The following is a 16,230-nucleotide window of genomic DNA, read 5'->3' on the forward strand; positions in this document are numbered from 1 at the left end:
GACTTCCTCGCACCGGTTTAATGACTGCGGTGTTCTCTCTTGGTGAGACTTTGATTATAGTCCAACCGCAAAAGGAAGGAGCACCGTGTGGCGCCTGCAATAGCTGCCAAATTTAACAACATGGACACCCCCCCCCAGTAAAAATCACAATAGTGATATAGTGACAGCTTATGCCCCTCCATTTTATTTGAAGTAAATTTGATTGATTACAGTAAATGGTCAACGTGACGGTGACACTTCTGTGTCTTGCCTGCCACCTTGTGCACAGTCATTTGTTCTGCTGTCTGTGTCCCCCTCTCTTCTTCTTCTTCTTCTCTGTACATGCTGCACACTTCCTCTTTAAACAGTTCATGTTATTCCTGTTTTTTTTTTTTTTTCTTTCTTCTTCTTTTTCTTTTCCACAGTGTCTGTGAGCAGTAAATCCTATCTGACTGGCATGCTTCGGGACAGCCAAGCCCCGACTCTTCCTCAGAGGCAATTATCCCGTCTCTGACCTGTCCCACATTCCAAGTTGCTGTCTGGTAGACGCGGGCTTATTTTTGGCACAGGTGTTGCTGTTGTGGCATACATTTATCGTCTGACATGGAAAAAGAGGGTGTGAGACTGGGTGCGCTGGGTGTATGTTGTAGCGGAACTGTATCGGGATGCGTGGTGGGAGGGGTCACAGTGAAACAAGGAGAGTATCATGTCTGGGCTGTATCCCAGAGTAAAGGTGAACACGCAGCGATGGTGTCTGGTCATGTCTCTTCCTCCCTGTTGTTCAAATCATAAAACTGGTGCGGAGCAGCTAATGTCTGTTGCAGTGCCAAAAGCAAAGTATAAATTAGGCAGTGACACACACATCAAAATTGTAGGTGCCTTTTGTGAGACATGATCCACATATATAAACTTATGTCAGAGTGTATTATAAATGACCTGCGTTCAGGCATTCAACACTTTTTGACACGCCCATGGAAGTCAAGGAAGGAGGTGTTGCCAGACACGCTTATCTCCTTTAACATTGGAATACATCGAACCACATTTCCAGGCAACGTTCCTTCTGTTTAGACACAGTGTAATTGTGTGACCACATAATATTACCCATAATGTGCCTCGTTGTCTTGATTTCGATCGTTCCGCTGCCGTCCTATAACAGCGGCCTGCCTACACAAAGAGGAAAATGGACGTTGCAGAAGAGCCGACGGACACACAACGATCACAATAACACGGATCTACTGTATGATATCTCCTTTCATCAGAGCCCAGTTCACCGGATACTCTGTGTCTGCGCTCTGCAGCGGGAGCACAGCCCCTCGCTTTGTATCAAAGCCGGCGCGGAGAGCTCGCACCAAAACAGGAAAATGCAAAAATGAGGAAGAGAAAAGAAGAGGAGGAGTAGGAGGGAGGAAGGCGAGGGCTTTCGCAGCTGTTGTTGGGCAGTGTTTCCTCCGATATGAGGCGTTGGCTGTACTCCCAGTTCTTTAAGTAAAGTGTCAAAGAACTTGGTTACCTTGACACAGGGGGCTTGGGGGCACGCTAGTATGCTTGAGAAAGCAAATATGACAAAGACAGAAAAATCTAAATTAATGCCTTGAGTGTTTATGGACCGACTCCCAAGGAGTCACACGTGTTCTGATGAAGCAAACCTCAACTTTAAACAACATCAAAGGTGCAAAACATGATCTCACAACAAAATAAAGGGCACAAATGACACTAAATATTTTCCATAAAAGATAAACACATCGTCATGTGTCACATTACCCCAATTCAGACTAAAGATTCCACTGACAAAAATCCTTGAAAAAAGCAAGGACGGATTGTGAACATGTTGTGTCCATCCGTCGTGCGATCTCGGCGGAAAACAGGAGACTGTCTCGGAATCAGCCTACAGATGACTCATGGTTCGAGTGATAGAACAGCCACCTATCCCCTGCTCCATCCACTATGGCAACCCCTCATCACCCATATTTTTTACTACAAACTGGATTGTGAGATGGCGTTGTTCCATTTTTAGCTTTAAGTTCCAATCACAAAAGCAGTGATGGAATTATAACATTGTTCAGTTGAGCGCTTGTGATCCACATAAATGTAGATGGTTTTCAAACTGTACACCAAAAAAGCCCTAAATCTGTTGTTAATTGGCTCCGTTGAACAGATGGGTCTTTTTTTTGCATTCATTTCTACAATTTATTCCAGATGCCTGAATCTCGCCATTGTATGCTAACTAAACTAAAATAACATTAAAATAACTAAATAAATAAATGCGGTTTGATAACAGCCTTATTCTGTATGTGCACCGTTTCCCTCCAACACATCTTGACCTTGCAGATGGGGGCAGCCTACAGCGGAGCCACGCACAAACTACGCTAAACACGCCCGAGGGTGATGGACCAGTAAACACATCGGCGAGAGCAAGTGTGTGGACATGACACGTGGAAATGTGTGGGAGAGGACAAGCCTCACGCAGCACACAGATGATTATGATTTCCTGTTTAAATTCCTGTAGATGTGAGCCTCTACTTTGGCAGCGTGGAAAAGGATTGAAGGAGTGGACTGTTCCTCGCAAAGCACCCGCAATTAAAAAGGTGGTTCCGTGTGGAACAAATGGCTTCAACATATGATCCATTTGTTGCTTTCAATACGTACTTTTTTTTTTCTTTCCATTTGAAATTTTCTTTGATGAGCACGGCGGAACTTTATCCTCTTGACCTGCTCAGGTTGACCGTTGCCAAGCACAGAGCAGAGGTCATAGGTGACGAACGGGTCAACTATCAGTCTTCCCGCTCCGCTCGATCTCTTCAACAACGAGAGATGCACCCGCTGACACAAAGACAATCCCTCTTGACCCCAGCTAGCTTCCACAAGGTCGGCTCGTATAAGCACAGAAAGCTTTTGACCTCGAGTGTTACATAAATCCCCCTCTTTTCCATCTCTGCTGCAGGCTCCTCTTCCTCTGACATGACACCTTGTCTCCAGGCCGGTAATAAACAGGTCTTTGTGAGCGTTGCAGCCCCCTGACAGACTTGTGTCAGAGACGTGCATGGCAGTCTGCACGGAATGTGTGCATGGTGTGTGCATGTGTATGTGGGATGCGAGAGAGCTTTGGAGGAACGGATGAAGAAAAAAAAAAAGGGAGGGAGAGGACTTTTCAGCATTTGTCAACATTCCTCCCAGAGCCCCGCGCTTCCTTGGCAGTGACCTCGCCGGTTCCCGAAGCCCGGCAGCACACAGGGCCGCGCTACTTTGCTGCAAACGCCTTTCACGCGGCTGTTGTTTAGCCTAAATCCCCCAGACTCTGTAAACACACCACAGCACGCAAACAGAACGATGAGTCGGTGACTAACTCCGCTCCATGACACCACACTGGAAGGAATGCAGACAGAGGTCACTTAATTTCACTGGTGCTAATTGCTCCCTATGATGGCACAGTGAGAAGGCTGGGGGGAGGGAGGCATAATGCCCCATCAGACAGGACCAGCGCGGGCCGCCCCATGGTACGGCTGCCTCTCGTCCACACAGCGACACAAAGACAGAAGTGAGGTCTTGGACAGGATACATCTTGTTGTTTTCGCCCATTTGAGTCTGTTTCTCTGTCTCCGTCTCTCTCGCTCTCCGTCTCCCTGCTGGAGCAATGGCCAAAAAAACAATCACAGACTCACTGAAAGTTGGCAGCCCCGCGGGCTCTCGTCTGCCATAAAGTTATCCCCCCCCCCCCAAAAAAAAGGAGCCTGGCAGAACAGGTCCACCTTTTCCCTTCCACGCCTGCTGCCTGCCAGTGGAAGCAGTCAGGTCCTCAGCACAGTCACAGTTACATACTGCAGTGAGGAGAACAGTTGTGCACATTGATATGCTGATATAATCACTTTGTCTTTTTTTTTCCTGATCCGTGACTCACTGCAATAACCGTATTGTCATCCCCTGAAGAAATGTTGTACATTTGGAGGTTTCTCCCACACCACATTTCTGTTTTCTCCTTCTTGTTGTTGGCTTGTCAGGTTCTGTCTTTCAGTTTCTTATATTTTTTTTTTCTTTGTCTGTCTTTGCTTTTTGCTTTTTTTCTCCCCTCACACAGCCTCTCTCCAATACTGCAGGAACACTAGAAGCCAATGAGAGTTTGGAAATTTGGAAGCAGTAACAAACATATTCCATATTCATTAAACCAGAGTCAGGGGTTTGACTACAGTTCATGGGGTTCTGCCAGTCATTTGGCCTTTTTAGAGCATGTATACTGTAAACCGTAATTCAGGGTGGCGGTTATATTACATTCAGTTTCTGCCAACTTCTGCTTGCCCTCACAGAAAATAAAAAGAATGCTTTCTTGATTTAGCAACGGAGCTCATTGCGTACCCCAATTCATCTGGTGAAACGACCGCGTTGCACCAAAGCATGAGCAGGTTGCCCAACACGTCTCCGCCTCGGTTTCACAGCTTGAAGTCTCTCACTATAGTTTATTCTTTCTCTTATCCTCTCAATGCAAAATGTAATGATGCAATGACAGATGACAGCACAACACAGGAGTTCCCAGACATGAGGTGGGTGTTTAAGTGGGTGACACGTCTTTCAAGATGATGTAAGTAAATGTGAAATGCCATTCCGATACAGTGGATTAAATCAACAATGAGATTGTGTAATGGGAAGTGGATGTCACCGGGTCCAGGGGAAATCTATTCATACATTTACACTTTTAACCACCCACATTACATTATTGTTATTGGGTCAAAACAACGTTCTGTTGCTGGGTTTGATACAAGCACTCACACCAAAACTGTGTTGTGCTTTTAATACCAAACTCATCACCAATTGAGCATGGCAGGAAGGTCCCGCTTTGGGAACTTTGAGCTCTCGAATTAAACACCCACCCCAAGAGTTTTAAATTGTTTTGGTAGTGAACACAAAAGCTCAGTCAGAGACGTTGGTTGCAAAGAAACTGCAGATGTCCACCAACTTCAGAAATAGATCATGTGACCGGCCGCGGTGCTGTTACCTTTCCCGTTTTGTGACTCTCATGACCTGCACAAGTTCAGAGAAGTAATTGTTTTCTTTCCCAGAGACCCAAGAAGCATTTCTCAGTAATGGGCTGTGGCAAAATCTGTTGCTCAAGTATTGCTAATACTCACGTCATGCCGTGCAGAGTAAAAAACATCTTGAGAGTGTTTGTGTAAGAGCGCGAGTGTGTACTCATGCACTTTTGACGAGGCTTTGTGTACACATTTGTGTGTCTTTAAAGCTGAGACGAGGTGAGTTCTTCAGTTTAGTCTCTTTTCTTTTTCCTCCCTGTGCTTGTGTGCGCGTGTGCTCTGGGTACATTGTGTACCCAACCTGTGTGTGAATAGTACCCAGAGAGAATAAGATAGGCTAATGATAGGCTTGGCTCCGGCCCTCTCCACAAAAGCACTGTCTGGCTGCGTTCTGCATCAGACTATTGTGGTTTTTGCAATAAAGATTCAGTGTGGGATAACTGCGCTTGGGATTATGAAACGGTTAGAAACAAATGGAATGAGAATCAGAATGAAATTGAAATGAAGTGTGGGTATGCCAGTCCCTTCAAGCGATGCTGCTGGCCAACATTTCCACCAGAGCTTTTCATCAAAACTCATTTCGATTAGCTTTTACATAGTCAGTTGCTAAATTTACTTGTTCCCCGTGGACCTGGACAAAGATACAGAATGAAAAAGATAATAATTTCCCCCTACTGTTCCTCACCTCCGCCAAACATAAAGTTGGCCCTCAGCCGCAGGGTGAGTTACCACATTCTCAATCGTCATGCAGTTAGAAGAAAGAGTGGGAATCCCACCCACGGCAATAAAAATAGGACAGAATAAAATTTGTATTGCTCTCCAGACAGCCTGGGTGGTGCAAGTCTAACGACGGCATCATTTCAGCCTCCCTCCATCTAGATCATGAACTCTAGACAGTGCACATACTTTCCATTGTCCGACTAATGCCATGGTACGGCACAGTTGTGTGCAAAGTGCAGTCAAATGAAAATGACAAACCGCAGTACAACAACCCTGAATACTCTTAATATCAAGCATTGTGTAAGATGTTAAAGAGTGTAATTATAATTCATTGACTGTTTGTCATATGATTACTCACTGTCAAGTACAGGACTGTGTGTGCGCGTGCGTGTGTGTGTGTGTGTGTATGAAATGGCAAGTGTTGACAGGCTGCATTATTATCTAAATAGGCGCCATAGCCATGGTCCAAACAGATAAGGCGGTGAGTGCAGCCCACGGTCAGACCCCCTTTATATAAGTCCAACTGCTGCCAACTAGAACAAGTGAGATGGAGTGATGGAGAAAGAGGGAATGAAGAAAGAGAGAAGGATGACATAAACAAGGACAGAGGTGGAGGGAGAGATGTGACAAATAGAGGAGGGAAGGACAGAGAGAGCTGCACAAACATGAAGCATTAAAGGATTTTAATGGATGGGTGGGGCTGCTTCCCTCTTCAGAAGTATTTGTGGAATCATATGTTTTTGTTTTTTTGAAAGAATGCTTCTGACTTTTCGTTGTGGAACAATTTCCCAATTTGTACTTTCCACAACCATCTTACAGGTGCCTGCGGTCAGCCGAGCTGTGGTTGGGTAAAGATCCATGTCATTTTTTTGACTTCATGTTTATTGTTTCAGGACTTCTTCAGTATTTTTCTTCAGTAGCTCTCTCGCAAGTCATGTTTATGAGGAGTGGCTGATCTAAGGGTATTTTTCTTCCAATTACAAGAAGTGCTCGTACGAGTCTTTCAAACTCCTCTCACATACATTCTATGTTTTTTCTTCTTCATTCATTTGATATTATTTTTGGGAAAATAAGGGCGTGACATACAGCAGAAGTTCATTAGCTGTCAATCCCTCCTTATTGTTCATAAAGAGTTTCTCTCTGATCTCGAGGATTGAAATTTTGATGACAGACCTGATATGTTACTTACAGACGTCTAATCCACCTCTGGTACATACTGTATCTCGCTCTCTCTGTCGCTCGGGACAAAAGAGCTTAGCTGGATTCTGCTGTGGCGATGTGTCAACAACAACATAATGCTGCGGGTCACCTTTGTGTATATACTGTGTGCATGAGTGGGAGTGTTTGTGTTGCCAACGAGTGTGTCTTACATCTTCCAGACAGACAGACGAACTACTAATCCCTGACACTTGTAGCCGACATTGAATATTATACAACATGGGTTGATTAAAAGATTACAAGCACTATTTCTAAAAACAAAAGATGGATAAATACCTTCGCTATCAAGGGTGTCATGGAATCTTTCTAACTAATCCTAAAAGAATAAGGCATGGTTTTATTAAAAATAACAATCCAATAGTCTGTCCTTCACTATATGTTCAGACTTCCCTAAACTGTCTGTGGTGTCTTGTTTGTCCTGGAAACATATATCAACAACATTAAGTGATGAATATACAATTTTCCTTTGGGAGAAAGACTAAATGATTTATTTTAAATGGATGCAACAAGAGTAAATAATGTATTCTGCTGAAATATTGTAAACTGTAAGATGCGATAATATATATTTATGGCAAGAGGTGTGATCATCTCAAAATAAATAATAAAATAAAAGTGCTCGTGTTCATCATGTGTCAACCAATGCTAGGAATGGTTTGAAAAAATATGTAACTTTAGAAATAAACTTTACAAAACTTAAGACCTTAAGACGACTCCAAAAAATTGAAAACTTGAAAAAAGTTAACAAATGAAGTAATCTTTACAGTCGGTAAACAACTTCTTTTTCCAGTTCAGAAACATGGAGAGAAACTCTTGCAGCCATCAAAACTGAAAGAGACAGAGAACGTGTAACAGCAATTTGATCAGGATGTTGTGTTCATCATGTTGCCGTTGGGCAGGAGAACATGGAACCACGGTGGCGGTGATGGCAGAGACGGTATAGTTGCATCAGACTCTGGTACAGGGTGTGTCTGAGGACATGGTGGTAATAATGACACTCGCTGTGTGTGTGCGTCTGTGTGCGGTGGATGTATGCATGATAAGCTGCTGCAAGCTTTTTTTCCGAGTCAATAGATGAGTGCCACATACCTTCGCACCTGCACTCGCACACGGGCCATCCAAACGAGGCCTCCGGGCCTCTTCTGGCACAGCAGCGAGGGGCAGCCCTTTTCACACAGTCACGACACAAGGAGGCCGTAACTCAAGGAGGGCCATTACAAAGGCCATTATTGCACATCCCTCTCTGAATTGGTCCCACCGGTGATAAAAATCAGGCACAGGGCTAATTCATGGTGCAAAGACACCGAATATATATACAGTACTGTGTGTTAAATGAAAAAGTTTTTCAATACTGTTAATCAATCTCTGGCTCTCTCAACACTGGTCGAAGCCTGTGTTATTGACGAAACTCATAAAAACAGCCGCAAAGCAAACACCTTTTCATGGTAAAGAATGGCTTCCTTGAGCCACTTAAAAGACGACTGCGCTCCACCAATATCTCAGAGTCCGACTACAAGCGTCGACAGCGTACTATTTCTGGCAGGTCCTGTCTATGTTTTGTCTTTGCGCCAGCCTCCTGTCCGGCTGTTTATGTCTAACTCGGACTCCTTCTCTCCCCCTCTCTTCCCCCTGGCATTGCTCAGACTTCTCCTCCGTGCCCTTTGTTTGTCAGGGATTGGCTCCTAAGTCTTGCCAGGCCTCGGACCTGTTCCTCCACCCCGACATCCTTCCCTTTGCCTTCTCGCCCACTAATCCCAGACTTTTGTTGACATCCGTCTCCCCCCTGCCACCTGCAGCCCGTGCAGTTATGTAACTCTCTTCAAACTTCTGCGGGACACGCAGCATTTGACAGGAGACACACAGTTACACTGTATAGTTCTCTCGGGGGAATAAAAGAAAACGTAATTGGATAGAGGTTCTGTCGTCAGCAGGGATGTGTCTGACATTTTTTACCCTTTTATGTGGGCAGAACGGGGAGCGACCAGATGTTATTTACTCACAACTTTGCACGTCCAGATGTTATCTCAGATCTTAGTTTCTCCTCTCTCCCGCCTACACATTTGCACTTTTCAACGGCAAAAGTCTCCAAAGCATTTACACACAACAAAAACATCCAGAGGCAGGGTTGCACTATGCTCCTCCAAAAGTGTGTGTCGCCTTCTATGCAAATCCTTCGCCCTCGGAGTCTGAGCGGGCAGGAGTGCCCAGTGTTCGGCTATGATCGGACTGAAAGATGATACGGCGCATGTAAATTTACGACACGGGTCATTCTCATGGTATGTTTATCATTCCATATTGGTCCACTGCCATGTGTTATTTCATTAGTAATGATGTAGAATGACATGGAATCCTTCCCCGGGTTACAAAACCCTTCTCCAGTAGTTCGATAGACACAAATTTAAGGATCTCTGTACATCTGTATGAATTTCTGGATTTCATACACATGACCCTTCCACACTGGATCACTGAACGTAGGTCCCCACTACAAAAACAGTGCTGTCTAGTAGAAAAAGCTACTTTGCGGTTTATGTTTGGACAGCAGAGTGGAGCTTTCAAATCCAGCGGGGTCCTTGAAACAGCTGGATCCTCTCTCCGCTCAATTGTGGGAGGGCGAGGTCGTGTTCAGTAGAAAACCTGGACCGCGGCCAACGGCCAGGGTTCGTCTCAGGCCAAAGTGGGGAACTTTAAACTCTGTAATGAGGCCGTGATTTCCAGGGCAGAAGTGTCAGAGGGATGAATAGTTTGGTCTCAATCCAGTTCCACGTGTTAGTTGCCACTGCGGGGAGAACCTGTTTTGGGAGATCTTTGACACCGCTATGTCTTTTTTTCTTTCTTTTCTGACTGCTCACTGACTGGCTGACTGACGGAACATGTTTTTCTTGACCTAGACATGTGACGGGGCTGCGAAGCGCCGAGCGGCGCCCTGGGGTGAAGGTGTACAGCAGCACCGCTCTCACACACCGGCCGAGTGTAGCTCTCTAAAGCCTCGAAGCCAATCCTCTGGTTTTTATCCTGTGGAAATCACAGATGCCCGTTCCCCTCGGGTCTCTGGCTCTACCTCAAAAAGGACAAACTCTCCTCTCAGCACATTTCTGTGACCCCTTGAAGCATTTAATATCTGCCAACCAACACAACACGTTGGCTGGGAGCTGCCACTGCTTTGTACTAATATTCCTAGAATGCTTCCTGGAGCCAATGCTGAACATTTCGTTCTGTTAACAAGTGGCAAGTGAGAATGATGGCTGCGTGGCAGAATGACCACCCACGGTGGGGTCACGGTCAAGACCGGGCCCTCCCCGAAACGAGCACTTGAAAAATGCATGAACTTCTGCAAACCCCCAGCTCAGCGAGGCGGCTTTTAGTGTTCCAACCGCCAGGATTAGACTGCGAGTACATGTGTGAATGAATGAGTGCATTTGTGTTTCTGCATGAAAACCCGCATGGGTACACATGTGAAACCGGTGTTTTAATCCCGCGAGAAAGCCCCGTCTATGAATGCCACATGAACCGTGTCAGTGATTCGCTCATAAGGAGGGAAGTTTCAGGAACAAAGCGTTCTGGCTAAAGGCTGTTTGTCAGGCAAACAGTTGACACAGACTGGTGCACGGCCACTCGGGTGAATACACTGCCCCGGAGCCAGAAACGTCAAGAAATATTGGCACCTATGACCTTATTTTTCTTCTTATTTTCTAATAAGAGAATTACATGACTGTTATGTTATGAAATGGCACGAAGAGGAGCAGTTCAGAAAAGCTTGTGTAACACTTTTTAACGAAGTTTTGCCAATCTGGGAAATATCCAAGTTTTGATACTGTAATCACTGAATGCTGTGCATAATAACTCACTTCAGCACATGCAGAAGTTTAACAAGTTGCACTATCCTGAAAAAAAAAAAGTTCTGCTATAAAAGCACAATTTGTTCCCTGATTTCTTCTCCTTGCCAAAGGTCATACCAGCCCAGGGTGCAGTCCTCAGCCCAGAGTTTTTCTTCACCTGTTGTTCCTAATCCAACAGTATCACGATGACACACCCTTGCTATCGTGAATAAATCAAGAACAGATTGTTCCTTCATTGCATAGTGCAGCTGCAATCAGCACGAACAATATCAGGTCAAATTGATGAGCATTAAAACAGCCGTAAAGTAACTCAACAAATGGAAAAGATACAGAGAGCGTATGGGAGTTCTCCAAAGTCTGTGTCAGGTGTTAAAGCAATACTTAAAAAAAAGTGTTGTTCTTTCCATCTGCCTGAGAGTTTGGCACTGATAAGCTTTCACACACAAAAGCAACAAAATCGAGTTAAACCGAGTTAAGGTGTAATCACCGCTGCCATCAGCGTCATCACTCGCAGCCCTCCATAAATGGGTTCCCTCCTATTGACTGCTACTATCAATGCCACAGGAGATAAGATGAGTTTTCCAACAACCGTAGCGTACAACAACTTTAATACGGGTTAAAATTTAACTTATTTGGATATTTGGTGGAAGGCTGACTTCTGGAAAAGTTTGATAAAGAACTGATAGTATGTCTTGGCCAGAGAACATTATTGATATGATATCATTAGCAAATAACTGGATCAATGATAAGAGATACCACACCGTGTTCACGACGGGCACATTTTATCAGTGTAGATATTTTATCTGACAAGGAGTAAAAAAGGGTTTTTACCTGAGATACATGTTAATTTGATATCAGTCAGATTAAGAATTATTTCTGAGCATTCCCTAAATCTGCGTTATTTGATTGGCAGAGGCAATAAAATTAACTGGATTTAATTTTCACATAAAGTAACCTGCATTAAAGATAAAGTCTGCTGGGATCATCTTCTTTTACTTAAATTGTAAAAGATATTAGTTGGACAGCTTCATCAAGAGTCGGTAGCGTTTCAAAGACAGTCAGTTGGTTTGAATATACAGTGACTTCAAGAAAACTGCCTGTTGACAAAAAAAAAGGTCAAGTAAGTTTAGGGCAAAAGGTTATTACCAGATTATCAGATTAATGTTATCATTATATGTCATATGTACTGCACGTCTGACACAGATGTATAATGATCCCGTAACACATATCTCCGTCTTACAGACTCAAGTGACGACATCTGCAATCTATTTCACATTCAAAGGTGGTGCTGATAACAGCCCCCCCCCAACATTTCCACATTTTTCTTCTCGAATAACCAAAGGACTGAAAGTAATGACAGCATTTCTAAGTGAGGACTGTTCAGTAACTGCTGGCTCAGGCTCAGGGGCTCAGCGACGGTCAAAACTGTTGCCAACTTGAAAGACAGTAACTGTTAATTTGAGGCTGAACTCATTTCACAGCAGCTGCCAAACACGCTGTCCGACTGCCAACAATTTTGCAGCAGGATATTCTCTTCCTCACAAACACTGCGAGGTGACCTGCCAAACATCAATTTATAAACACGAGAAGGAGTCGGGCCAGTTTTGATTGACCTCTAGCAATGAAAGAACATTTTAATTGAATCAATATGACAAGAAACTGTTGTTTGTGACGAAGGTTAGGTTTTGTTTACCCCTGATTTTGTTGTTTTCTTCTCATTTTGTTGCTCTGAAGTAAAGTATTTTTTCTACTGTAAGGCTGAATCCAGTAAAAACATAACATGTCTTTCAATTATTAGTTATTGTCCTTGAACTGAATAGTCTCATTCAAGGACATCCCACAAGTGTTTAGCACATGCACATATGGTTAAATACATATCACATTGTGTTATGTAACGTACCAGATATGCTGTGTGCAAGACATGGATGGTGTGAATGTGAATGGACACTATGAGTGGCATAAATATTTGGACAAACGTGTTAGATTCACCCAAAAAAAAAACTGCTTTTAAAACCGATGCTGCTCAACACTTTCTTGTGATGGAAATTATAAGTGTGCTTTTACAGTCATATCAAAATGAGGCCCCTGGACTTACCCCTGTCGTATACTTATGAGCTAAATATGAATCCTGAGCAGCACCACAACTCTGACTTGATAGGTATATAGGTGGACTTTGAAGACCTTCATGCTTGTCTTATCAGATAAGGTTGTGCCCATCGGATAAGCAAACCCCAGACAAACCTGTGAAAGAAGAGCAGGATGGACAGCATGGTCTGGTCAATGTTGCTGTTGCTGTTGCAGATCCCCTCATTGAGCAGGAAACAGGGGTCCCTCACCACCGACTCCAGGGAGTCCTGCCTCATGATGTTGTTCAGCTTGTCTGTGTTCAGGTTCTGGTACATCAGCTGGTTGCGGAGCTGGCGGAAGTGATTGACACTGGGGCTGGTGGGGCTTCCTGGCAGGCCCCCGGCACTACCGAGGCCCTGGGCCGGACTGGCCGACAGGGAGTCATCACAGCCGTTGGCCAGGTCCAGGCAGCAACTGCAGCAGTCCAGGCCGATGGGCGAGCGGCAGTCATCGTCTGACATCTCGGAGGACGGGCGGATGAAAAGGGATGGACGCCCGGGGTGAAAAAAAAAGAGCAGGTGCAGGAATCTCAAGGAAGGAGAACAGAGACTGAGGCGTAAATGAAAAACAATGTCAGTAGCGAGGTGTGCTCCTCAGGTCTAGCAGAGCGACTGACAGGCAGCCTGTGCTGGTATAGTGAACTGTCCTGTCTCCACTTCACGGCCAGGAGGGCGAACAGGCAGGTTAGAGTTCCTCCCTGAGAAGTGCAGTCACGCTGGGCCACTCTGCCTGCTTCTATCCCTGAGTTTCCCCTCCTGTGGCTCGGCTGCGTTTAGCCTTTTGTCCGGGGCTGACGCTGCTGCAAGTGTTGCTACTGTGGTAGGAGGAAGAGTGAACGCCCCACGCACACACGCACTCTTACACACACACACAAACACAAACACACACGTACACACATACACACACTCACACCGATTCAGCAGGAGTTCGCCTGAAAGCAAAACCCAGAAGCGGCTTGCTGCCTATCACTTTATTCCCTGCACTTTTTTTTTTTTTTTCTTTGGTTGGCGTGCTTAGAGACAGAGGGAGGGAGGGAACAGAAAGGGGTGGGAGGGAGAGAGGGTGGGGAAACCCATGTGATTGGTGAAAAGCGTTGCTGGTTGCTCGCACTGGGCCCTCCTCTTTTCCTCTTCGGCAGCCGTGCACGCTGTAGGGGAAGCGAAATACAGAGGGAGGGAGAGAATCATCAGAGCATGCTTAAAACATGTGCAGCTCCGTCGGCTCCACCCTGCCATGCTGACAGCACAAGGAGTGGCTGAGTGAGGGCGGCTGCAGGAACACACACAGAGCAACCACGTCTGCGTTGCCCATGTGTTAAAAACCCCTTTTACCAGTAGATGTCAGTTGCATGTATGGCATGTGACACATTAAAGGAAATGATTCCATTCGGTGAGCTTGTGTGCTTTTATCCTTTTTGTCTGCCAATATTATATATAATGAGTTTTTATACAATCAGTAGCAGCATAGTGGCGGTTATCACGTATAGTTCAACACCTAGAAATGGATTGCGAATAGGTCTGGCAGGATTTTTAATGACGGCAACAAAAAAAGTCATGGGTGTGAATTCATTGGTTGGCATTGAGGCCGTTCTGTCTGACGTTTGCATGTCCTCTCCATCACGTGCAGTCCTTGTTCGTGCTCTTGTTTCCTTCCATTGTCCAAAAAGGCTGTTTGGGTGAAATGGAAACCCTGAAATTCCCGTATGTCAGATAAGGATGTGAATGCAAAATGGTCTCGATGCCCGGTGATAGACAGATCACCTGTCCTTGGTGCATCTCCCTTCTCACACGGTGACAGCTGGGGTACTCTCCAGCCACTGGTAAGTTAGGCTGACAGACCGCATTAGATAGGGGCAGAAAAACAAAAGCATTGTTTTTATTCATCACGTCAAGTTGAAATTATACCGACATTCATGAAATACATAATGGGCACCCACGTGTGTGGGTGAGAGTGTTTGTTTGCGAGCGGGAGGAAAAGAGACTGGACATGAACATATCTTATCAGGCCTCCCCTGTGTTTGTTTTCCATTTTGTCAATTTGCTCCCAGACAGTTTTGAATTGAGCAAGAGCCCCCCCCCCCCCCCCCCCGTGGTGTCTGTCTTCCAGAAGAGTGTTTCACAAGCACTGGTAAACACGAGGATAATGTCATTACATCCATACAAAAGCCTCTAGGAGGAACGCACTGCTGAGCCCCTGACCTCCATTGCTGACCAACAAGTGTAGTGCATGCTGTACTATGCAGATGGTCGGTCACGCAAGAGCACAACAACAAGATAATTACAAATAGCATGTCGGACTCTGAGGCATGCTGCTGTTTCTGCTGCAGTAAAAAAAAAAAAAAAATGTCACACCACGCATTGTTGGGTAGCAGTGGGATCAATTAAGCAGAGAAAATGACTGACTATTGCTTTATTGAGTGTGTAATGATGTCCTCGGGCTGCCGGGCTGTTACACTTTGCTTGGTGGAAGGATGAGACTGAGGAATGATTCGGGCAGAGGCTGCCCTCCAGTGGGCAACTGTGAGTATGGTCAGTGATGTAGCTGTTGGAAGTCGCATGGAGCCACCCAGCGTTGGGCCCATATCGCCCCAGTTCCTGCCTCCCTTCATCGACTGCCAGTTATATTTAGGATTGATTTTAAGATTATTTTAATAACTTTTAAAGCTCAGCGCAGTCTGGCCCCCAGTTGTATTATGGAGCTACATAAACAAGCCGTAACCTAGGATCTTCTAAGCAACTCTTCCTTTTGACTTCCTGTAAGTCAATAAGTCAAGGCTGGTAACTAAGGGTGTGCAGGCGTTTGCAGTCAGGGCCCCGAGGCTCTGGAATTCCTCGCCTGAGGAGATTAGACTTTACCTGTTTCTAAATCACTGCTTCAACCATATTTCATACGACCGCATTTTAATGCCCGATTAATTTTTTTAAATGGCTAACCCCAACTGAATGTTGTTTGATGTCATTACTTTCTATAATGTTATCTCTCCTTTTTCTCGTCTTCTTTTGTTCCATGTCATTTTATAACCATGTATTTTGTACAGCAGAGTTTTTTATTTGTTATAATTTAATAATAAAAACGAGTGATAAAACTTCCCATATTTCTCTATGTCAAGCAGATTCCATGAACATATACTGCATATTCATGCTCAGACCAGCTCTAAAACATGTTGGTCTTTGTTCTCTGGTAACTTGTTTTTAGATGTAAATTGTTTTTTCCCCCAGAAACATGGGTTGTACCGTGCTAAATGATGTGGACGGTGCGTATAAATTATTAATTTGGAGAGATTTGCCTTTTTGCAGACTGACTCCCACAGCTGTCTTAACTAGGTCAGTGAAACT

General features: G+C 44.8%; 1 protein-coding gene across 1 annotated transcript in view; it reads right to left on the reverse strand.

Moving 5' to 3' along the window:
* The window catches only part of tsc22d3 (TSC22 domain family, member 3), a 31,679-nt gene extending 17,810 nt beyond the window's left edge, over positions 1-13,869 (reverse strand). Inside the window, exon 1 of the mRNA XM_035648955.2 lies at positions 13,010-13,869. Coding sequence (XP_035504848.1) covers positions 13,010-13,356 — 347 coding nt within the window. The 5' untranslated portion in view covers positions 13,357-13,869. The remainder of the gene's footprint in view (positions 1-13,009) is intronic.
* Positions 13,870-16,230: the final 2,361 nt, after the last annotated feature.

This window comes from Scophthalmus maximus, chromosome 9 (genome assembly GCF_022379125.1).
Source record: "Scophthalmus maximus strain ysfricsl-2021 chromosome 9, ASM2237912v1, whole genome shotgun sequence".
NCBI lineage: Eukaryota > Metazoa > Chordata > Actinopteri > Pleuronectiformes > Scophthalmidae > Scophthalmus > Scophthalmus maximus.